The sequence below is a fragment of the Rhipicephalus microplus genome, chromosome 9 (assembly GCF_043290135.1).
Source record: "Rhipicephalus microplus isolate Deutch F79 chromosome 9, USDA_Rmic, whole genome shotgun sequence".
Taxonomy (NCBI): Eukaryota; Metazoa; Arthropoda; class Arachnida; order Ixodida; family Ixodidae; genus Rhipicephalus; species Rhipicephalus microplus.
In genome coordinates this window covers 39,880,153-39,902,797 of record NC_134708.1, presented here as the reverse complement: position 1 = coordinate 39,902,797, position 22,645 = coordinate 39,880,153, and the positions used below count along the sequence as shown (strand labels likewise).

General features: G+C 46.2%; 1 protein-coding gene across 3 annotated transcripts in view; it reads left to right on the top strand.

Moving 5' to 3' along the window:
- LOC119163731 (uncharacterized) overlaps window positions 1-22,645 on the top strand; it is a 54,421-nt gene that overhangs the window by 10,971 nt on the left and 20,805 nt on the right. For 2 of the 3 annotated variants that reach the window (XM_075873468.1, XM_037415794.2), the window contains exons 3-12: window positions 1,488-1,558; window positions 1,788-1,917; window positions 3,055-3,167; window positions 5,807-5,897; window positions 6,415-6,554; window positions 13,061-13,204; window positions 16,009-16,099; window positions 16,796-16,950; window positions 17,564-17,671; window positions 20,302-20,397. In XM_075873468.1, coding sequence (XP_075729583.1) covers window positions 1,488-1,558; window positions 1,788-1,917; window positions 3,055-3,167; window positions 5,807-5,897; window positions 6,415-6,554; window positions 13,061-13,204; window positions 16,009-16,099; window positions 16,796-16,950; window positions 17,564-17,671; window positions 20,302-20,397 — 1,139 coding nt within the window. The remainder of the gene's footprint in view (window positions 1-1,487; window positions 1,559-1,787; window positions 1,918-3,054; window positions 3,168-5,806; window positions 5,898-6,414; window positions 6,555-13,060; window positions 13,205-16,008; window positions 16,100-16,795; window positions 16,951-17,563; window positions 17,672-20,301; window positions 20,398-22,645) is intronic. The other variant, XM_075873467.1, reaches the window with a different exon arrangement.

Here is a 22,645-nt window from a genome sequence, read left to right as displayed (position 1 = left end):
TGATAGTAATAGTTTAGGCTTAACGTCCAAAAACCACGATACAATTATGAGGGGCGCCGTAGTGGAGGGCTCTATAAATTTTGTTTTTAACTTACGCCTAAATATCAAGTGTTGAGCAGAATGTCTTATGTCTTTCATAAAGCTGTGGTTACAGAAACATGCATGCAAGGAGATATTCATACAGTACGTATTCTAGGTATACCCGTACTTCGCAAACGAAGTCGTACGATGTTTGATGGTAGTAGCCAACGAAATTGATTTATCTACAAGAAAAAAAAAGCATTTGCAACGTAGTAAGCCTATACGGTTAACTTTCGCATTCCGGACTCAAACCAGATGGAAGTATTGCAGAGGAGTATAAAAAAAACAGAATTAGACTTGAGTGTTTTAGGTATAGTTTACACATCGTTTTAACACATCAATAACATAATTAATCTGTAATACCAACAAGATGTTACTCTGGACAAAGTACAGTTATAATAAAAGCAGAAAGAGTAAAAGTCCTGCAACAACATCACTTCGAATTTCTAACAGTCTTTTTGAACCCGCTTAAAAGCGGCACTATATAAAATAATAATTTTTCACTTCTTAATAAATTACAATTTCGCAATATCGAGAAAATATCTTTTGTCGTAAGTAGACGCTCAGTAATCGAAGAAACACGCGAAAACAATTGCGTCAAATGCCATGACGGCATAGCTTCTGATGGCGTCTACTAGGTCATGCGTAGTTCTAAATAATAAATATGAAGTACATTGTTCTCTGCAAGAGCCACAGACGTAACATACCAAGTTTATGAAAGCTTTCGTTGACGCAATGTCGCTAAAATACGCAGAATACTCTCTGAAGTCTGTGATGTCATGCGCGGAGTTTTCGGCGCGAGATTTAAAAATGGAACTTTGACCTTCATCGTTTCCTCTGGTAATGAATATGTTATGATGAAACAAAAAAACCGTTAGACTTTTCGGTGCACAGTTTATTAGTCTAAACCAATTCATTATTTCACTTTAGTGTCACTTTAGATGATGATGACTCACTAGCCAACCACGTTTCACACTTCTCCGCAGTAAGCGGAGAAGTGTGAAACGGCTTCTCCGCAGTAAGCGTTTTTCAGCGGAAAAGCTCACCTACCTCAGTGATTGTTCTTTTTTTTTAAGTTTAGCGGGCAAATTGCTTATCTTTATTAGGTTTACATCGGCCGAGTAGTGCTCGCGTACTTGGGAAACCGTTACAAAACAACAAAAGATACACCGGACTTAGGTAGGATTCGGCCCGATTGAGCCTAGTGTTCGATATATTTTATGATGAGGCAGTTCAGGTTTACATACGATGGCGATATAAAGATTTGTAAAATATATCAAAGGGGCAGCTATAGGGCATTCATTCTCTCCACTCTCCTTACAGTGTGTACGCTGTGAATGAGTGAACGAGCCTTCGTGCTGCGAATATCGAGGCAATAATACATGCCACACTGTCTTGCTTTCCAGCCTACAAAGGGTTCCCGGATCTGATATCGAAATCGTACCACGTCGATGTCGAGGTTACAAACCCCAACAAAGTAAGTCGCACAAAGCGTTACAACGAATTTCTAATAAGTTTGACGTTTTATCTGATACAGCGCTACGATTAGGCGTAGCTGACTACGTTGTTCCCACAGAAAAAAAGTAACTTCCGGTTTTTAGGTATCTTATTAGTCACACTTGCGCAGTCAGCATTTTTAGACAGAAAAAACGACTTCGCAACGCGTGTGGTATATGTGCGGTAATACCGTCGTTCTTGTCTCGTAGAACGAGTCCGAATTCGTCAGGGAGTACCACAACCGAGAGAACGGTACCGGTCTCTTGGAGATTCTTGCCGAAGGGATTACGTCATACATGTACTACTTCCTCGAAACCAACGAAGAAGTCACCATATTCGGTGAGTTCGATTGAAATCGCTCGTTTTAAAGTTTTAAGTTTGTTTGTTTGTTTGTTTGTTTGTTTGCTTGTTTGTTTGTTTGTTTGTTTGTTTGCACGTACGTACGTACGTATTGCAGTCGTGATGGGCTATTGCAGAACACTGAACAATTCAGACAATATGAATGTAAGTAAGTGAAATAAAGTAAATTTTCGTGACTTATTAGCTTCCTAAAATAAAGGATATCAACGAGTAGACCCAGACCGTGAATTGCAGTTTTCGATTACATAATGACAAAAACGGTTTTAAGTGTATGTACAGGACAAATAAGGCGCAATGATTACGTAATGAATAATTCCAGTGCCAGGTTGCACAGCAAGATTTAGGTAACAATCTTAAGAGAGCCGGTTAGAAGGGTTATTTATAAACCGCAAGAACTTCACAGATTCAGTGCGTCGACGATGTGACACTGGTTGTGACGTCGACGATGTGACACTGGTTAAACCTATAGGGTGGAAAGTGCTGGCGCAGGTGAAAAATCTCCATCGAACTGGCAGCATGAGGCGAATGGCTGTTTTTTATGGGCTTGATTTGATTAATGTCGCTTAGTGAACTATGTTAAGGCGAAAAGGATAGATACGTCTTCAAACCCGAATATTGGCTTTCACCGGCGTCGACGCTAGCGGCGTAGCAAATGATAATCTTGGGATGGCACCACGTGACATTAAGTCATATCATGACAACCTGTGGCGTCACTGGCAGTCTGTGACATCACATATTGGTAACATTTGTGACTTAATATGAGTCACATTATGACTTCATCACGTGACAACGTCGCTTTGTCAAAGGTGGACCGATCACGGAGGCAGCGTAAAACAAAATTGGCTGCAAAATCTTTGCAACGACTCTAATCTCGGAGGCCATGTGAAACCACGTTAGGTGCAGACTGCTTTAGGGTGCGGGAGGAATACAATCTTCAGACGAGATAAAAAAACGACGGCTTTCGCCTTTGAGTAATGTCGAGTAATGAAACAAGGGAATCGGTAACATTTTCATTAATTTTTGTCGGTGTCTAGCAAACGCGGTATCATTTAGCATGCTTCAGGGAGTTCATGACAATTATTTCCGCTTTATTGACCCCCTCTCTGATTATTTCAGAGAATATATGCAACGTCGCCGACCTCTCCACGACGAAGCCCGTAATCATCGACAAGAAAATTGTGTACACCGGGTCTTCGGCCATCTTTTTCAACGTTCCGGCCAATGTCATGGTGAGTGCTTGGTTTCGTCTCGTTGAGGACAAAACACACAAGACGTTCTCGAGTGCGCGTTGCGTCTATTTAGCCGCCTCCTTGCAGGCACACGCATACGCACGCACATAAACACAAGTATCCAGGATAAAACGGGGTTCGAACCTGGGTCCTCTCCGTGGCAGCCCAGTATTCCACCACAGAGTCATGCCGGGGCTCCAAACTCCTGTGCACGAAAACCCTGTACAAAAGTCACGTTTGGAAGGAACCGCATTCATACTTAATAAAACGTGGTAGAGGAGTAAAAAAAGCAACCAGCCAACACAGAATGTGAATTGTGTAATCAGACGTCAAACTATGTGAATCGCGTAACAAGTGATTGAATGCTTCCAACCTATTACAATGGGCTCAGGTACAATTCTTCATCGTCATCAGCCACCGAATCAATTGATGTTCCAGTGGGTACGTTGTAAGCGCACCTGTATTAGTAGCTCCAAAACAGTTTCCAATGGGTTCTGGACACGGCACCCTTCCACGCTTCGATGTGAATATTCCGCGCTTTCGACGCAGGCCTCGCAGCATATCCACTGAGTGAATAATGATTGGCGGGACGAAGCGTTCGTCAGTCCGTCCGTGCTTTCGTCCGCCCAATCGTTTTTTCTTCCGTCCGTCCATGCGCCCGTTCGTGTGTCCGTCCATCCGCGTGATCGTCTGTGCATCCGTCTTTCCGTGCGTTCCTCCATGCGTCCGTTCGTACGTCCGTTCTTCCTGCCCGTTTGTCCGTCCGTGCGTCTGTTCGTGCGTCCGCCCCTCTGTCTGTCAGTGCGTCCATCAGTCTATCCATCTATCTAGTGAACACTCCAAGTACAGCCATCGCACATCTTTTCATCATGTATTCACCATATACAAGTGCCGCCAACCAGCGGACATTCTAAGGACCGCTCTTTCGGGTATGCGCCACCGGTGGCTACATACACCATCGGAGGATACACCCACACCCTAAGAAGATTCGCCACTAAAACGCAGTAAGTCCTCGTTGTAACGAAATAACTTCTTACGTGTGAACGCCGATTCGCCCCGCTCTGAAGATTCGCGATGCGGGTGTATGAAGCTCGCTTGTAAAAGTTGACACAACGCGGAGAATAATATCAGCTGTGCAGTTGTCACTGTGGATTCGCCCCACTCATCATCATTCACTCCGTGGATAAGCGCACCTGTATTAGTAGCTCCAAGACAGTTTCCTATGGGATCTATAACATGACACCCTTGCTCCCTTCGATGTGACTATGCCACGCTTTCCATGCAGTCCTAGCGTTTTATTTTTCTCTTTTTTAGACGCCTGCTTATGACCTATATCTGTTACTGTTACTGTTATTATATCTATTATTTGTACAAGAGAGCGTAGCTCAAAGGTGCAGCGCACCTAATACATGACACGATGGAGCTCGAAACAGGCACGCATTTGGCGAGGGAAACAGAATTAACTCTTAAAACAAGAACCTAGAATTGTGCCTGCGTATACATGGCCACCTGCAAATGCTACTCTGCGTGGTGTAAAGGACATAGTGGACAGAAAGGCTTAAGGGGGAGGAGGGAAGTAAAAAAAACTGGATAAAAGAATAAGATTATTATCGGGATGTGTGTGTGCCTCAACTTGACGGCTGCGACGCAAGTCACTTTAAAGTCTATCAACGTCCTCAAGGAACCTCAAGAGACTTCGTAAAATTTGACGTTCCCGCGAACTAAAAGACGTAGGCCCAGGTATTTTCTCTAGATCTACAGCGGCGCTTATGAAGTTGAGCAGATTCTACCATGGAGGCGATTTCTTTCTTCTCTGTATGCCTGCAAATCGAGAAAAATATGTTCCGAGTTTCAACAGAGAAGCAGTTTCAGCTTTTCAGTCACCATTTTGCATGACCAGAAAACTAAGCTGCGCCCAATGCGTGCAAAACAATAACTCATCGGGTTCATGCTCTTTTCATCCTTTTACTTCATCTCAGGACTGACTACAAACTTTCCTTCTGAATTAGTTTTAGTCATGCCTTCATGTATATATACATATACATATGCATATACATATGCATATACACGGGACATGACGGCGATTGCAACGGCAATGGCAAAGATCCACCAAGAGTGTTCATATAATCACCATCGCAATAATATCGACAACTCGCTCTTGGTGCCGTACGTTGGACGGGCACACCTATAAAGGTTCACACGATGGAAGTGAAACATAGGCGTTCCTTCAATGCATGCGGTTTTGGAAGAAAACAGAAGAGAAGCACAGAACAGGTAAATGGCAGAGAAATGAGAGAAAGGAACAAAAATGGTTTTGCTAATTGTGGTCTTACAAGTTATAATGTTCGTGCTAATTAGTATCGTGCTAAATGGCACCTTGTTAATTCAGATTATACTAATTTAGACCTTCTACTTATAATCTAGGCCGACCACAAGCTCCGCTGTTATTCCAGCCTTGCTACATAAGGCAAGCTGCCATTTTTTTTTTATCATGATGCTCTGGGAATCAGTTTCGTGTTTTCTCGTGTCCTGTAAACCGTGTGCCGCACGTCTGTCAGACATTGTCTCTGCGACTTATCTGGCAGACGTTGTTCCATACGTGCTCGAGACAAATCGTCGCCACTTTTGAACTGTTTCAGAAATACGTGGATCAAGTGACGATCCGCGGAGTCCCCACCAACCACTTTCAGGGCACCTTTAACCAGAAAAAGCATGACATCTATGTACGCAGTAAGTATGGAATTTTTAATTCCTGGGTTAACGCCACATCTTTGTTATGAGAATCGATTCACCTGCGTTGTAATGGTGCATCATCTATCTATCTATCTATCTATCTATCTATCTATCTATCTATCTATCTATCTATCTATCTATCTATCTATCTATCTATCTATCTATCTATCTATCTATCTATCTATCTATCTATCTATCTATCTATCTATCTATCTGTCTATCTATCTATCTATCTATCTATCTATCTATCTCTGTCTGTCTGTTTTTTTTTTCAATTAGTGGCATCATATGTGACAAGGAAAGGGCGCAATCCCTGCAGGCCGAGTGTAGTATAGTATATCGATCTCGTTGTATTGCTGCCTGTATACATTGATAATGGACAGTAAAATCATTTTTTTTATATTGATCGACATCAGATTGATCAATGTATTTATTTATTTATTTATTTATTTATTTATTTATTTATTTATTTATTTATTTATTTATTTATTTATTTATTTATTACGCCATTCAGCAGCCGACTGGACGGAAAATGGTGCCAAGAAGGGCGAGGTTCCGGTCCGAGTTACGGTAGATGAGAAGAGCAGCCTCAACCACACCATCTACGACTTCTACAACTTCGAGCCGTTCACCCCCAAGATAGGTCAGCTGAATGTGAGTATATGGTATGGTATGTATAACATTATTGAGTGCTTAGGCTCAACCCTGCGTTGACGCTGGTCTTTATCGCACTGGCACTCTCTGGTCAGGCCCTTCAGCCACATCGCGGGCCCCCTAAAGAGCCCGTAATTGGACGAGTAGTGATTCACTGTGCAGTATTCGCTACTACCATCTTGTTCCTTGTTATAATCTGTAAAGATAACAGAGCGCTGCCAAAGCATCAAGAAAAATGATGTTATTGCTATATCACAACTTGTTTTAATTTCTTTCTCCATATATATTATGTTAATAAAATCTGGACTTGGGTTGTCTGCAGTGAAAGTTATTTATTTCATTTATTTCAACACACTGTAGCCTATAAGGCCTATCGTCAGTCTGGGGTTAGTAAATGCAATATTGCAACAAAACATGAAATGTGCTAAAGATGAAGATTACGAACGAACAAAATTTCGGTAAGAGGTAGAGATCTAACATATGGCCATGTAATTAAAGCAATACACATTTAAATAGCGTGTACAAAAAGAGAGAGAAAATTTAATGCGGAAAGGCAGGGAGGTTAACCAGAAAACATATCCGGTTTGCTACCCTGCACTGGGGAAGGGGTAAGGGAAAAAAAAAGGGGAAAGGGAGGAAGAGAAGCACAAACACACACACACACACTCGCACACAGTAGTGTCACAATCGTTCAACGAGGCGGGTCGCTCGCAGAAACTTCATCAGCGCCTTCGTTGCTTTCTGGCGTGAGGCTCGATCTTTCCGACATTCCAAGATTGACTGCTCAGAAAATGGCTGGTCGTCGAGGCGAGCAAACACTGCTGAGAGGGACTGTCGCTGAGAGCTGTACTGGGGGCACTGACATAAAATATGTTCAATTGTTTCGTCATTGTCGCAATGGTCGCATGTAGCGCTGTCTCTCATTCCGATGCGGCAGGCAAAAGCGTTCGTGAAAGACACCCCAAGCCACATACGGCAGAGAAGGGTCGTCTCGGATCGGGGTAGGCCAGATGGAATAGTAAGTCGTAGGCATGAGTCCAGGCGGTGAAGACGGGTGTGGAGAAAACCGGGCGTATTCCGCATAGACCTTGCGACATCCTGCGCAAGCGTATTAATCTTTGCTGCTGCGTCGCTTCTTGATAGTGGAATAGGTTCCATCACTCCATTTTCGTGAGCATTCTTAGCTGCATTGTCGGCATGTTCGTTACCGATGATGCCGCAATGGCCTGGTAACCACTGAAAAGATATGTCATGTCCTTCGTCTATTAGGTGATGGTACAGTTGTCGTATTTCGAGCGCCAATTGGTCTTGAGGTCCACGACGTAGAGCATTGTGTAGACATTGGAGAGCTGGTTTCGAATCAGTAAAAATGCTCCATTTTTGTGGTGTCTCTTGGTCAATCCTGCGGAGTGCGCTGCGTAGTGCCGCGAGCTCCACGGCTGTCGATGTCGTCTTGTGTGACGTTCTGAACTGGATGGTTTCGGCTCTTGCTGGGAAGATCACAGCTCCTGCAGATCCTCCAACAGTTGTCGAGCCATCCGTGTAAAGTTTGACATGATCTTTGTATTCTTCGTGTAGCATGAGTAGAATCATCTGCTTTAAAGCTGGCGCCGAGAGCTCCGCCTTCTTGCGAATCCCCGGCACTGTCAAGCGCAGTTTTGGTCGGTCCAAGCACCAAGGAGGTGTTAGTATCCGTTCCGGAGGCGTGTAAACTGTTGGAAGGCACTCACGGAAAGTCAATACTCTCTTACAGAAGGAGGCACTCGGTCGATCTTCTGGAAGCGAAGCTAGGTGGTGGGCAGGGGCGCGAGCAAGGTGTCTAATATGAGCTCTAAGCACCTCCAAAGTAATGTGCACTGTGGCCGGATGATCTTTGGCGATTGCGATGGTTTCCGCTGTTGATGTACAGCGTGGTAATCCAAGACAAACTCTGAGTGCCTGGCCCTGGGCGTTTTCTATTGTGCGTATACTGCTTTTGCAAGCGTTCGTCAGAACCGGCAAGCTATACCGCAGGTACCCCAGAAACAGCGTTTTGTACAAATGCAACATCGCGTGCACTGATGTGCCCCACGTTTTGCCTCCGAGGAACTTGAAAAGTTGTGCGATGGCCGTTAGGCGCTTCTTTAGATTGGCCACATGGGGACTCCAGCAGAGATTTCGATCGATCGTGACCCCCAAAAACCTGTGGGTCCTGGCGTAGCAGACACTGTGTCCATCGATGGTGATGGGAAATGACGTCATTGCCTTCCGCGTGAACGCGACCAGCGCCAATTTCTCAGGAGAAATCTCGAGGCCTTGTTCTCTAAGGTACGCCGATATTGAATTCGCTGCTTTCTGGAGTCTCGCACGTACCTGAGGACGTGTTACACCTGATGTCCAGGCACAAATATCATCTGCATAGAGAGATATCTGCACGGAATCTGGTATGCGTTCAACGAGACCGATCAGAACCAGGTTGAACAGTGTGGGGCTCAATACACCACCTTGAGGAACACCACGGTGTGTATAATGTTCAGAAGTCGGCCCATCATCAGTTTGCATAAACAATGATCTCATATGTAGGTAGCATTGGATCCAGCGGTACACTCGCCCACCCAAACCAACTGACTCGAGGGCGTCAAGTATGGCTTCATGAGAAACATTGTCATATGCTCCTTTGACATCTAAAAATAGTGCGACAGATAACCGTCTGCTCATTTTCTGGTGTTGTACGTAGGTCACCAGGTCAATGACATTGTCAATGGAGCTCCGAAGACGACGAAAACCGGCCATGGCGTCTGGATATATTCTATGGCGTTCTAGGAACCACTCGAGTCTGGCAAGGATCATTCGCTCCATCAGCTTCCCTACACAACTAGCCAGCGCTATTGGGCGGTATGATGTCAGCTCTAGAGGCGATTTTCCAGGTTTGAGAAGTGCAACCAACCGGCTTGTTTTCCACTCTCTGGGGACCGTTCCATCTCTCCAAGACTCATTGAATACTTCCAGCAAAGCACTTCGTGCTCGATCACCGAGATTGCATAATAGGCGGTATGATATGCCATCCGGCCCAGGCGATGACGATCGATTGCATGAAGCAAGAGCCATATTCAGTTCTTCCATTGAAAAAGGCAGGTCCAGGTGCGGGTCCAGTGAATGTGGCGTGTAATCAGCAGTAAGGGCTTCTGTGCAATTTGGCGGGCCCGCAATCTTCCTACAAAAGTCTTCCGCTACCTCGATATCCCTTCTATTTTGGAAAAGGGCCAAGGCTTTAAACGGAAAACGTTGTTGAGGAAATATGCGTAGGCCTCGCACGGTTCGCCATATTTGAGAAAGCGGTTTGCGAGGGTCTAGATCGCGCAAAATTTCGCCCACCGTTGAAACTCCAGTTTGTCTATACGACGCTGGATCTTCTTTTGCATGCGCCTGGCCATCCGTAGATCTTGAATGGATTTTGTGCGTCGATATCTACGCTCCGCACGCCGACGAATCGCACGGAGTCGCTCTAACTCCATGTCCGTTTCTGAGGGCCTTGAAGAATATGCCAGCGTGCGCATCGCACTCTGCGCTGCTTGTTTGATCGCTTGCTGAATGCCAGAGGTTAAGCCTTTTTCACAAGCGTGTTCAATGTTGGTTGTGAATGCTGAAAGATCGATCCTCCGTACGGTTTTCGGCGGGTGGTCGCTAGCAAAGCCTTCGATGGTGAGATAACTGGGGATGTGATCGCTACCATGTGTCTCGATGTCTAAAAACCACTTAACGCTTGTGGCGAAGCGACGTGACACGAACGTCAAGTCCAAACAGCTGCTGTACGTTAATCCTCGCAGAAATGTAGGGCTCCCATCATTAAGTAGAGACAGTTCATGAGTCGATACAAATGAAGCCAGCCTCCGGCCCGTGGTATTGACTTTTGAACTTCCCCAGATTGGGTGGTGGGCGTTGAAGTCCCCTATAATTATCCACGGATCCGGGACGCTCGAAAGAATGTCATCCAGTCTTTGGCAATCAAAACGGGCTGAGGGAGATAAGTAGACACCTATTAATGTGAAGGTGAGGGTTTTCTGCTTCACAGTCAGGCAAATATATTGGTTCTCATCATGAGGCGACACAGGTTGAATGATGTAGGTAAGCTCCCGACGAATATACACAATGACCTTGCTGCTTTCGTTTCGGGTTTTGGACGGGATTGATTCGTAGCCGGATAGCCTGATCGGGTTTGATAATTTCGGTTCACATATTACGATGATTGGGAAACGGTTAGAAAACACGTACTGACGAAAATCGGAAATCCGTGATCTAAGTCCTCTTGCGTTCCACTGGATGACTGATGCTTCTCTGACGTCTTTGCGGAACGATTGTTGATCTCCTGCCATGACTCTACGCGAGGGAGGCGAGGACTGGGCTCAGCGCGTCCAACACCTGTAACCCGCTTCGAGCGGTTGGAGTTCCCAGGCTTCTTAGTATGTCTGCCATGACAGCGACGAGGGATCGTAACATCGGGATGATCTGTCGATCAACCCTTGACACATCCTCAACGGAAGTAGACTCGGTGGAAGGTGTAGGGCGGCGAGGCCTCGCAGGAGGCTCCTTTGCCGGCTGCGTACGCGGAAGCGTAGGCCACTCATCCGCAGCTGTGAGCTTCTCCACTTCATTTCGCTTCGTGTTTACTACTTCTCTCGTGCTCGGAGGAAATGGGTTATGCGCAACACTCTGTCCTACACGCCTCCGTCGGCGACTACGTCGTCGCCGTACCCTTTCAGCAGCCTCTCTGTGGGTTGAATTGTCCCTAACCATTTGTTTGATAATGGCGATTTCCTTCTTAATCCGAGGGCATTCCTTGGATGCAGCATCATGCGGACCATCACAGTTTCTGCACTTCAGACTTGTTGCCCGACATGCGTCTGCAGTGTGCGGCTCAGCGCATCGGGGGCATACTGTGGTGTTTGTACATACACTCTTGATGTGACCAATTTTCATGCAGTTATGGCACTGGAGTGGTTTAGGGACAAATGGTCGAACAGGATGTCGGAAGTGTCCCACTTTGACATGCGACGGAATGGAATCTCCTTTGAACATTATCTTTACACATCGGGTGTTTCCGAGGCGAAGTACATTCGCGATGAGAACTCCTTCGTTCGCTGGTTTTATGAGAGTTGGGAGGTCCGAATTTGCTATGGCCAAATCAATGTCGTAGATTACTCCCGCCGTGCAGGCACCGTCCATTGGAATAACCGGTCGAACTTTGATGCCTCCCAAATCTGATACTCTGCGAAGCTTGTCTATGGCGCTGGCAGTCATTGTGTCCACAGCTAGAATATTCTTCCGCGTGTTCACCCGGATATCCTTAATGTCGTTTGGTGCTACCCCCTCAAAGTACATAGAGAGAGCTTGCCTGTTTACTGCTCGAAGGCTGATGGTGGAGTCCTCGGGCATGAAGAGGATGGTGTGCGGCCAGCATTCTCCTTTTGAATGAGACGTTAATGTCCCTGCTGGTGAAGACGACTTGATACTTCTTCTTTTGGCCTTCCTGCTTCTCACGGTCTCGAAGTCGTCATCCGACGAGTCGTCGCCAGTGGCCGAGTACAGTTCCGTGTCCTCGCTGGTGCTCGAACAGGTGCTTCGTTTCCGCGACGAGCTTGCCAAAGGTGGTCTATGGTCGGACAGAGCCGCAGAAGGCTCCACGTCCACAGCCATGATGCAGTGACTATCACCGTTGGCCTCACTGGTTCTGGGCCAGGCGCGCTGATTTACCGAGGAGCTCGCCATAGCAGACCTCTGGCTGGGCGGACCAGTGGATGACTCCGCGTCCGTCGCCTTGGGGCAGGGAGCAGCGTCTCCCGTAAAAAGCGAAAAACTTGATAACAATGCTCGGAGCCGAAAGCAGAAGCGTTCTATGAAGAGACACTTCGTCGTCGTCTCCCCTAGCGTGTACAAAAAGAACTGTTAATACACACTGGTTCAGTGGTTGAAAGGAAACGTTCCGCTCATAATGATGTATCATGGATGTTGGCTTAGCAGGTATGATGAGGTTGCTTAGTAAAGGAAATCGCAGACAACCAACGAGAGTGAAGATCAGCTTCGAAGATTGAATGCGAAGATCGGCTTCGAAGATTGAATGTGACTCTTGCGCTCTGCTGAGCTTGCCGTGTGGCATTGAGTATTTCTTACTGACCAGATAATGCTTCCCAGATACTGATACTGACCAGATACTTGCCAGAGATACTTTTCAGAGATAATACTGACCAGATAATGCTTCATAATTTCGTTAAGTGTTCATAATCGATCCTCATGTCTACCGAATTAAGTGTAAGTTTGTCGATCTTTAGGTTCACGGCTTGAAATTTACCCGCTGGTGTTACCGTAGAGCTATCGCGGATACAATACACCGCATACCTGGCGTCATAGTAGCACGCATTATAAACTGTCACATAACGACTGCTAACGCGAATGTTTACTCAAACGCTCTAGCAATTACATTGTCGATCACTTATAGTCAGTTTTTACCAACTTATGTTTTTTCTTTGCAGCTCAAGACCGGCATTGGTTGTGAAGGCAAGAAGAACCCGGCGTCCAAGACGCTGCCGACGATTCCCCCGCAGATATCTTTTCAGTACGAGATATACTACAGCAAGCAGGGAGTCAAGCCCGAACTCCACGTCACCGTTAACAAGGTACGTGAGAAGAGGCGACAATGAACTGCCAGCAACAGTCGAACTGTAGCGTTATAACGAAACCTACTGCGTTTCTGTTGAATGTGCTTAAAACGTAATCTGTAGTTCTCTAGTAACTTGGGTACAATTACTTCCGCCTCGGTGAAGCAGTGGCTAGGGTGCTAAGCTTCTGTCGCCCGAAGGTCGCCGGTTTAATTCCGGCCGTGGCGGTGGCATTTAGACGGGAGCGGAATGGTAGAAGCCCGCGTACCGTATGATTCCAATTCCCGTCAAAGAACACCAGCTGGCAGAAATATCCTGAGCCCTCCAATACAGTGTCTCTCGTGATATCAGGGTTTTAAGACGTAAAACCTTGTATATTATTATTATTCTTAGGCCCGATGAGATGTGGCTATAAGAGGGGAAAGTAGAGAAAAGTGAGCCCCGTAACTGTCTGCATCAGGGTGCGACACCTCAACAGTAGCTCACGAGAGAGGTGGATGAGGAGGGATTAAAAGGATAGAATTAAAGGTAGAGAGAGAGAGAGAGAGAGAGAGTTGCGCTGGGACAGCGAGCGAGGTCATATCGAGGGGATAGGAGATTAGAGGCAGCTCTCGCATGGCCACCAAAACATCGACTAATTGAATGGCACGAGTCGCGAGAAAGAAAGGTCGGTTCTCCTGCCACAACGTGAAGCCGTGTTTCACGGGAACGTGCGACGTATCTCTGATTTTCTGCCGTCGCTTTAAACTTTAATTTGGTTGATACTGCTCCTGCCATCCAACTTCAATGCGGTAAAAATCTTTTTTTTAGCACCGATGCGCACTAATTACACGTCTCTCCTAGAGCCGAGTTGTGTATTTAGAGCAGTGAAGCCGTCCGCTCCGCACCACACTCACTGCACCACTGATGTCACGTGCCGCACTGCAGTCGTCTATCCTTACTTATGTAGTCGGATAACATTTTAGAAGGTGCACGGCATTTCCTTCTCAGAGGCGTATGCACACAAGGCTGCACCGATGGACACGCACACCAGACTGACGCCGGGAACAGGGCCACCGGTGACTCCCACTTAGGAGAGCATTACCGAGTGCGAGAGTGGAATTATTTCTTTTGTCGCGGTGATCATCAGCTGCCGCGCTTAGGTCGCCTGGGAGGGGCCGATACAGGCCTAATTCGTAAGCCTTGTCCGACAATAAGTCAATCCGTAATCCACAGTGACAACTGGATAGCTGATCTTATTCTTAGGGTTGTGTGAACTTGTACAAGTTAGCTTAATGCCACCTCATTGCAAATATTCAGAGCGAGGGGAATCGGCGTTCACGCCTAAGAAGTTATTGCGTTATATAACGAGAGCTTACTGCGTTTTCGTTTAGTGTTCTACTCTAAGCAAGCCAATACTTTCGGGAGCAATTAATCATGGCGACCGTCTGGAAGCGTCATGAAACACGAAAAAAGATCATTGGCGTAAACACAGGTGCTGCGAAAAGTTATATTGTGATGACGTCAACCCATGACGTCAGCATGACATCATGAATAGGCAACATATGTGGCTTCACGGAGTCACTGCGATGCTACATAACGTCATGACAGCAAATCGCTTGGTCATAAATGGGCCGATCTTAGACGCACTCGAGGTATAGAAAGCTTGCAATGCCCCCGATCCCTGAGGCAGTGCACAATACCGCTCGGTGCAGAAAGCTTTCCGACTGAAGAAGAAAAAGCGGCGTTGGCCTACAAGGTTTAGCCCCCATTAAATATGCTCATACACTTGCTAACATAATGGTCCCATAATCTCTATATTGCCGACGTCGGCGTTTGTCTCAGCAGCGCGATTTGAAAAGTTCGCCATGTCGGATATCTTTGTCGAGTCTCCTTCGGCAACATATGACTTTACTCATCCTAATGTCCTTGAGAAAATTGTTGTTGTTCCACTATAAGGGCCGAAATATCAATTATCAGGCTATGATGCCGAGTTCCCGACCAAACCTTTGTCTACACAGGTCTGGTTTAGCACAGTTACCCTTCTGCCTCCACGCAACGAGAGTGAATTTGGTTGGTAACAACTTAAGTATCTCTGCGTCATTTTTTTAACATGTGGATTGGCCACAAATCAAAGAAAACAATTACTAGATGAAATTTTCCGCGGAAAAGGCCTAAGTTTATCCCATCCGGTGGTTCTCTGGTAAAATGGTTTTCAGCCACAGAAACGTTTGCGAAGCCATTTGCGATTTTTTACAAAACAATAAAAATGTTATGTCAGCGGCTCTGGTTATGCTTATGTGAAATTCTTCTGTTCCAACCAATAGGATTATTAAAGCATTGTTTATTTGATTTACTTTATTTATGATTCTTTTAACACTTTGATTGTACCAGTCAAACTCTTTTTAAGCCATCCATTCCAAATATATTCAGATTGTAATAGAACATTATCTCTGAAGTATACATGTACCATCTGTTTCATGGTTAATCCCCAGCGTTGCGCCAGATCGCTAAGTAGCAACCAAAAACCAAACAACCGACCTTGAAGCAATCTTGAGGCGAAAACATTAAGGAGCCGTGAGCCTTTGATACACGCGAGGGACTCATACTGCACCCCTTCCGCAGCAAAGAGCTGTGGGACGATGTCTTCTGCGGCAGGCCCTCCCGCGGTCCGCAAGGCCTTAGGTCAACGGACCCGGGTGGTCGCTGAGATCATAGGGAACCCGGACGAGAGTTCCCTCCCACATGTTTGGTTTATATGTATATTAAATAAAACATTTTCACTGTCTCTCTCCCGAGTAACACACCACTTCCAGTTAACTGTTTTGTCCTTTTCCTCTCAGATCTGGTACGATGGCACTAACAAGCTCGCGAGAGTGGAACTCTTCCAAAACACCGGGGACACGACGGCGGAAATCCACGACTTCAACTCAGGTTTGTTGCCGGTTATTAGTTCTTTTTTTGGGTATAAAAACATGGCGGCGCATATTCCTGAAATGAACTGTCGTAGTGCGTTAACAATTGCTCGCAGTGAGGCAGAAACACTTACCAAACTAAAATAGAACCAGCGGTTGGTTATACATAAGTTGTAACTCGTTCATGAGCACCACGAGTGACTACACGGAAAGAGCTAGGGAGAGGACAGGTGCTGTAAGACAACCAAAGGTTTGCGACAGACAAATCACGAGTATGTTGTGAGACCCAAGAGCAAAGAGGAAATAATAACCGGGAACACCAGTGTCACATCCGTGTGGGTCAATTATACGTAAAATTGCAAATATAATTTTAAGGGAGGCACATGCAATGCAATGTTTTCCTTCTTTGAAGCGATATACTTTTGGCTGACGCATATAGACACTCGGGCATCACGACAGCGCGAAAGAATAAACAAAATACGCGTACAGGCAGGACGAGCACTTCAAACGTTTATTTGCGTCCCTCGTTGAATATTTGGCGCTGTCTTGATCCAGGAGCACTCAAATCAACAATTTAGTGCGTACTTCTTCACTAACAAAACACTTCAGCTTCGCTAGTCGTTCGAAAATCTGTAAGGCACCAGTGCCGTATGCGGTGGTGTTTTTGGCTTGCCACTGTGGTGACGCTCACTATCTTTCACTTCACCCTCTCCAGGTGTCATGTACCGCTTCGACAAGGAGGGAACCTGCACGATCGACCACATCTCCAAGTCATACTTCTCCCACACCATGGAGGACAGGGACATCCTGACCATGACGACCCCTGCCGAGATGCTTGAGCTCGTCGGAGACTTCTACTACGTTGGACAGGTACTGCCGACCTCTCTGGTCAAGGTGTAGCGACGGGAGTACAAAGGCTGATGACGTTACAGCTTCGACAGTGCATTTGGGGGGGGGGGGGGGGGTCACGTGTATTTAGCACAGCCCGGAGAGGAATATGGCGGCGCCCAGGGAGCCATCTATGAACAGGTCAATAGAATGTGGTCTTTTTTTTTTTCAATCTCTTCCGTCTTTTACCCCCCCCCCCCCCTTTTCCGTGCTTCCATTACGCTGCGCCGTTATCCACGGTTGTGGCGCAGAATCAACCTTCACGATGGAACTGCGCACGCGCACTCCTTCAAACGGAAATGACGCAAAACACCTGGTGATCTCGGAGGCGTTTGTTCTGGTCGTATACCGGTTGTCTCGGTCCCTACCTAAACGGAAGACGGCGGCTCGGGAATATGCAAAAGGCGAATTGAGTATTGAATATCTGAGTTTGTGTGTTCTTGCGCTTGTTTGCTTTAACAGCGAAACGTACGAACAATATCAACGGCGCGTCAGCCATTGCAGCCGCATGTTTTGGCGCGCAAGCAACGAGCTTGAAATCGCGCATTGACAGATAACCGCACTTTCCCGTTCTCTTTCTCCACGCAACCTCCAGGCCGTGATTCGAGGCGTTGCCTGCGACATCTGGGAATCTGTGCGGACGAACGTCACCATTGGGGATGAACACTTCTCACGCTTGGTCACCACCTTTTACTTCACTTCGGTAAGTCAGGTTGTGTCAGACAGAGAGAAATGCTTTTATGAAACGCTGGAAGTGTTAGTCTGGCAACTCGACTCAAATGCTATACTCGAAGTGTTTAGTGGATATACGCTGATGAGAACCTAAAGGGTCCCTACAATACATTTGTGAACATAGTAATAAAACCGATCGGTAGTAGAGGCTCCCGAGAATACGCGAGCCAAATATTACACCGCACGCGGCCTAGAATTGGCAATACATTCTGAAAGTTAGCTAAAAATTACTTTCTCTTCTCTCGACGAATGACACTACAAGTTCAAAAATCAGTCGTCACAGCTATTGTGTCAGGCATTGGCTGATTTTAGCTTGGCACGCTCGGTTATTAGTGGGACCACCGCTGGACGCCGCGACTTGCTCACACATGCACGCGCGATCGCAGAGAAAAGCGTACTTGAAGAAAAAAAAGAAGTAGAAAAAGTGTTCAAAGTCATAAGGAGCGTATGACGCTTTTTTTTTTTTTGCGCCATCTTTCCATGTTCAGCTTCCAGCGCTTTCGCCAGGCTACAGAAGAGAAAGTGCAATGGCAGCGTGCGACTTATTTTGGTAACTTCAGACGTACTGGCGCGTACTGGACGGATTCCAAAAACTTTTGCGGCGGCGAATTCGTGAGGCAGTAAGCTCTCTTAGAGGATCTATTCCATGGCTACCTAAAAAAGTATTGCAGGACCCTTTTAACAGCGCATACGTCCACTCACAAACATAGCTTAACACTATCTACAAAGTTTCTTTACAACATGTGAACCGCAAGAACGCCAAGCGCACCTACGTGCGCGTAAAACATGAGTGGTGCAATGCGATGGGTCCAAAATATGTCGCAGCTTTATAAAAACGACTCCCATTGAAGATGTAATGCCGCCTTCCAAGACTATTTCTCGGATGCATATGACTTAAGATCATACGGAACGCACGGAGTGTCTTCCGGGGCGTTACATTGAGTGGATAATGGTGAGCCAGAGAGTTTATACTCGCTCTTGAAGTAGTTCATACAGTCACGTAAGTTATAAAATAAGTAACCAACGAGTCGAAACTCCGGCGATTTCGCAAGCGCCATGACCTTGCCCAGAGTTACGTGGATTCTTTTTCTCGTCAACGAATGGTGAAGCGTGCCGCAGTGATATAGAACATGAAATGTCTTCGCGAATGCTGCAATGAACAACGGGAAACTTGAAAATGATATCGAAGAGTAATCCACGGCCAAAGCTGTGTTCATGAATCAGTCTTCCCCGAACGCAAAGCGATCTGAGGGAAATGGAAATATAGAGAAGAAACTGACAGGTGGTGAAGCCATAGTCACGTTTCCGCACGAGCTCGGCACAGCCGTAGCCTCCGAGATGAGCCAGTGGCGCACCGTTCACCACCGGTTAATCTCGGAGGCCAATGCATAACCGCAGCCTCCGTGATCGCACGCGGTATCTCGAAGGCTACGTCGATTCATCACGTACTTTGACAACGTCTGGTCTAGTACATTTAATTTTATTGTGATGGCAGTTATATGGACACTCTCGGCTGGATTTCGCCACCGGCGTCACCGTCACTCACCGTATATGTATACGTATTTATATATATGAAAACGCAAAAAAGAAAACAATCCAGAAAAAAGACACCGGCGCGCGGAATCGAACGTGGGACCTCCGCGTCGTGAATGCGAGGCGTTTATTACTGAGCCACCGAAAGGTTTTTTTTTCTCTTTATTGTTTAGCCACCGAAAGGTACCTCCTTCAAGATTCAAACGGCAAGCTATTTATATGCACCACTTACCGCTGTTGACGGGCATCTCGGGGGAAACTATCATGTTTTCAGCATTACCAGCAAGGTGGCGCAATGAGCGCGCGTTGCCACATTCTCACGACGCGGCGGCACGCACTTTCATCTTCCACGCGAACTTTGCCCCACGGAAAGGAGCAGTGGACGCTCACTCAAGCTTTTATCTTTTGGGGGGTTTTCACTGGAACGATTCTGTTTTAGTTACCGGGCGCACAAAGGTCACTTCACCCGTTGCACAGTCTCCGTTTGCGAAAAGGGCGCGCTTTTCAGACATAGTGAAGTAACAACTGAGTCATTCTGCGCGTGACCTTCGAATTTGTTGCTATCGCGTTCATTGCTTCGCTTTTGGGGCAAAGCTGTGACTTTTTCTTTATCAACAATCAAGGTCTGCATCTTGTTTTAGTGAAACAAAGCAGGCGACCTGGAAGGCTCCGACAGCAGACCCGAAGGTTGAGGGATCAAATCTCGGCCACGGCGGCGGCATTTTGATGGATGCGAAATGCTAGCGGCCCGTATATCTATATTTGGGTGCACGTCAAAGACTCTCAGATATTGGAAATTTCCAGATTCCTCCACTACGGCGTCAATCACAATCATGTTGTGGTTCGGGGAAATAATACTCCAGCAGTTATCATTATTACGAAGCTTCAAAAAAGTGCCCAATTACGAGACTGTAATATTGGAAGTCTGTGGCATCTTAGTAATAGAACAGATCCGGGATCACGCCAAGAAACTCAGAATGCTCTATGTTTTCCATATACAGTTCTATGTAAGGCAGCAGATAGCTGAGTGCCAGTGATTGACTGATTGGTTGATTTTTTTTTTTTCAGCTCCAGTGGTTCTCGGCCGGAGACAAGCTCGACAAATTCGTGCCCCTTCGCCGCGAGACAACTGGTATGCAAGAAGACTATTTCGGCATATGGACGGTGAGTGCGTATGCCAGAGAGTTTCAACGTCTCCAGCAACCCGGTGTACAGCGTGGAATTAGCGTGGTACTGAGTTACTAGACTTTCGTACAGAGACCTTTTAAGGCACTGTTATAGCGACATTTAGGTGCGCAATGTTTTAGGGGCCCCTGCGTGTCGACCATGCGCGGATATCACGTGCGATGATCACGCTCACAGTAAGACGCTCACTACAGGCGGTGACGATGCCACCAATGCTCAAAACCGGGTTGAAATGAATGAACAAGGTCCAAAACAATATCATTAGCAGAACTAACGACGAAGTAATTTCAAATATTGACTTAAAATCTCTAAAAACGTTTCGGAGACACGCGGGTGACTCTGGCGCCGCGCGAGAGAGGATGCCATCGTTACCCAGAGGGCAAGATTTTTCCTCTCATCGGGTTTCTACAGCGCTAAATCTGAAAGGGGAAACAACATAGGCTTACGCATGGGGGGTGGGGGGTGACAGGGGGGGGGCGTTTTGCGTCACCTTAGAGGGAATAGCACAAAATCTACTTCGTAAATTTACTTATTAGAGCGGTGAAGCCGCTGGGATTTATCTTCACCCCCCCCCCCCCCCCCCCGCTTCTTGATGGGGAACACTCCTGCGCACGTCTGTGGGGCACAACCTGTCTGAACTCTCTGCAGACGACTCGCATCTCAACCGTCCTAACAAGCGGGAAGCCGATAGAGTGCAGCAAACAGTAACGCGTACATCTCGCTTACCACATAGAGTTTGCTAAAATTAGGGAGTTTTAGAATAACGCACCACAAGCCCTTGCGGAGCGGTCGCTGCCACTGCGCATGCGTCATAACGCGAGTCGCCGTTCGCATTCGCGGCCCGCCCGCAAAAAATCCGAAATAGCGTGCGGCGATCGCGGCCTGCGAGGCCCGCAAAGTGCTGTGTTCCGTGTATTGGGATCTGTGGTCAACGCGAAAGTCCGTAGACTTTTTCCTAGGGGAAGCAATCGCTACGGTATTTTAAAGCTCATTAGGCGCCCGCTATGTCCGCATCGCCCACAGCGCCAGCAAACGTTATTCTAAAACTCCCTATTAACTAGAGGGGATTCGGGCGCTGAGATCGTTAAGCGGCCATGGAAATTATGGGTAGTGCACGGTGTTCGCTTAGTATATAATCGTACTTGCGGGTCTCGAATCGCACTTATGGATTCGTTTATTGCTGTGTTTCCGTTTTGTTTCCAATAAAATAACATACCATTTTGAACTTAGTGACCGAATTCGAATTGGTGAGCCTAAAAGCTTAAAGTGCATAACTCATAAGCTATTGGTGATTGTTGTTTCGTGGGAAAAAAACAAACAGCTTCAAGTCATATGCGAAGTTAAATGGAACGTAAAGTACGAAGATTAGGCAAATCCATGTACTATACCGTAATTCCCATGCTCGCTGAAGAGCCATGCGCTGCAGCTCCCATAGACACTAGCGCCAGAGTTCCCTCTAGTGCAACTGAAACTCTATGGCTTACCGAATTGGCGAAATTCCCTCCCCCCCCCCAAAAAAAAAGCTTCACTCGTGCCGGGGAAATCCTACAAGCATATTTATTTATTTATTTATTTATTTATTTATTTATTTATTTACCCCGGGACCTTTCCGCATTACAGATGGGAGGGGTTTACAGGGCAAACAAATGAACAGCAGTAAAAAATAAATTGTTGTTGTTGCACAACCGTTTTAAAGTACTATTATACCAGGGCGCACGTGGATTACATGTCATGGCACGGGTATATGAATGTATTTGTTTGTTAGACGTTGTACATCAGCCACGAACATGTCCCAGTTTGACTGCACTGTACGGTTACCGAAGTCCTTAAGAAATTCGTTCACAAGATCACACAATTCCTTATTTATTTCTTCGAAGATAGCTTTTTTTTTTTGTAATCTCGGATAACTTTTTTTGTTTTTCAGAAGTTTTTGAAAATGAACATTAAAAGGGAAAGTAATTATCAAATGGACACTAGCACCTGGTAAATAATTAATATCTGGCGCACATTCAGGACAGTTCGTTAATATTAAATCAAGTGTGTTAGGCGCATTTGATGTAATTCTTGTGGGGTCCATTACTAATTGGCACAAAGAAAATGTATAACAAAACCCCCAAAATTCTTGTGGCTAAGAAGATGATAAAATGGGTTGACCCTCTTTCCCACGTAATGTTAGGGAAATGGAAGTTGCCTAGCAGAAACTTTGTAGTAATGAAACTTTGTAGTA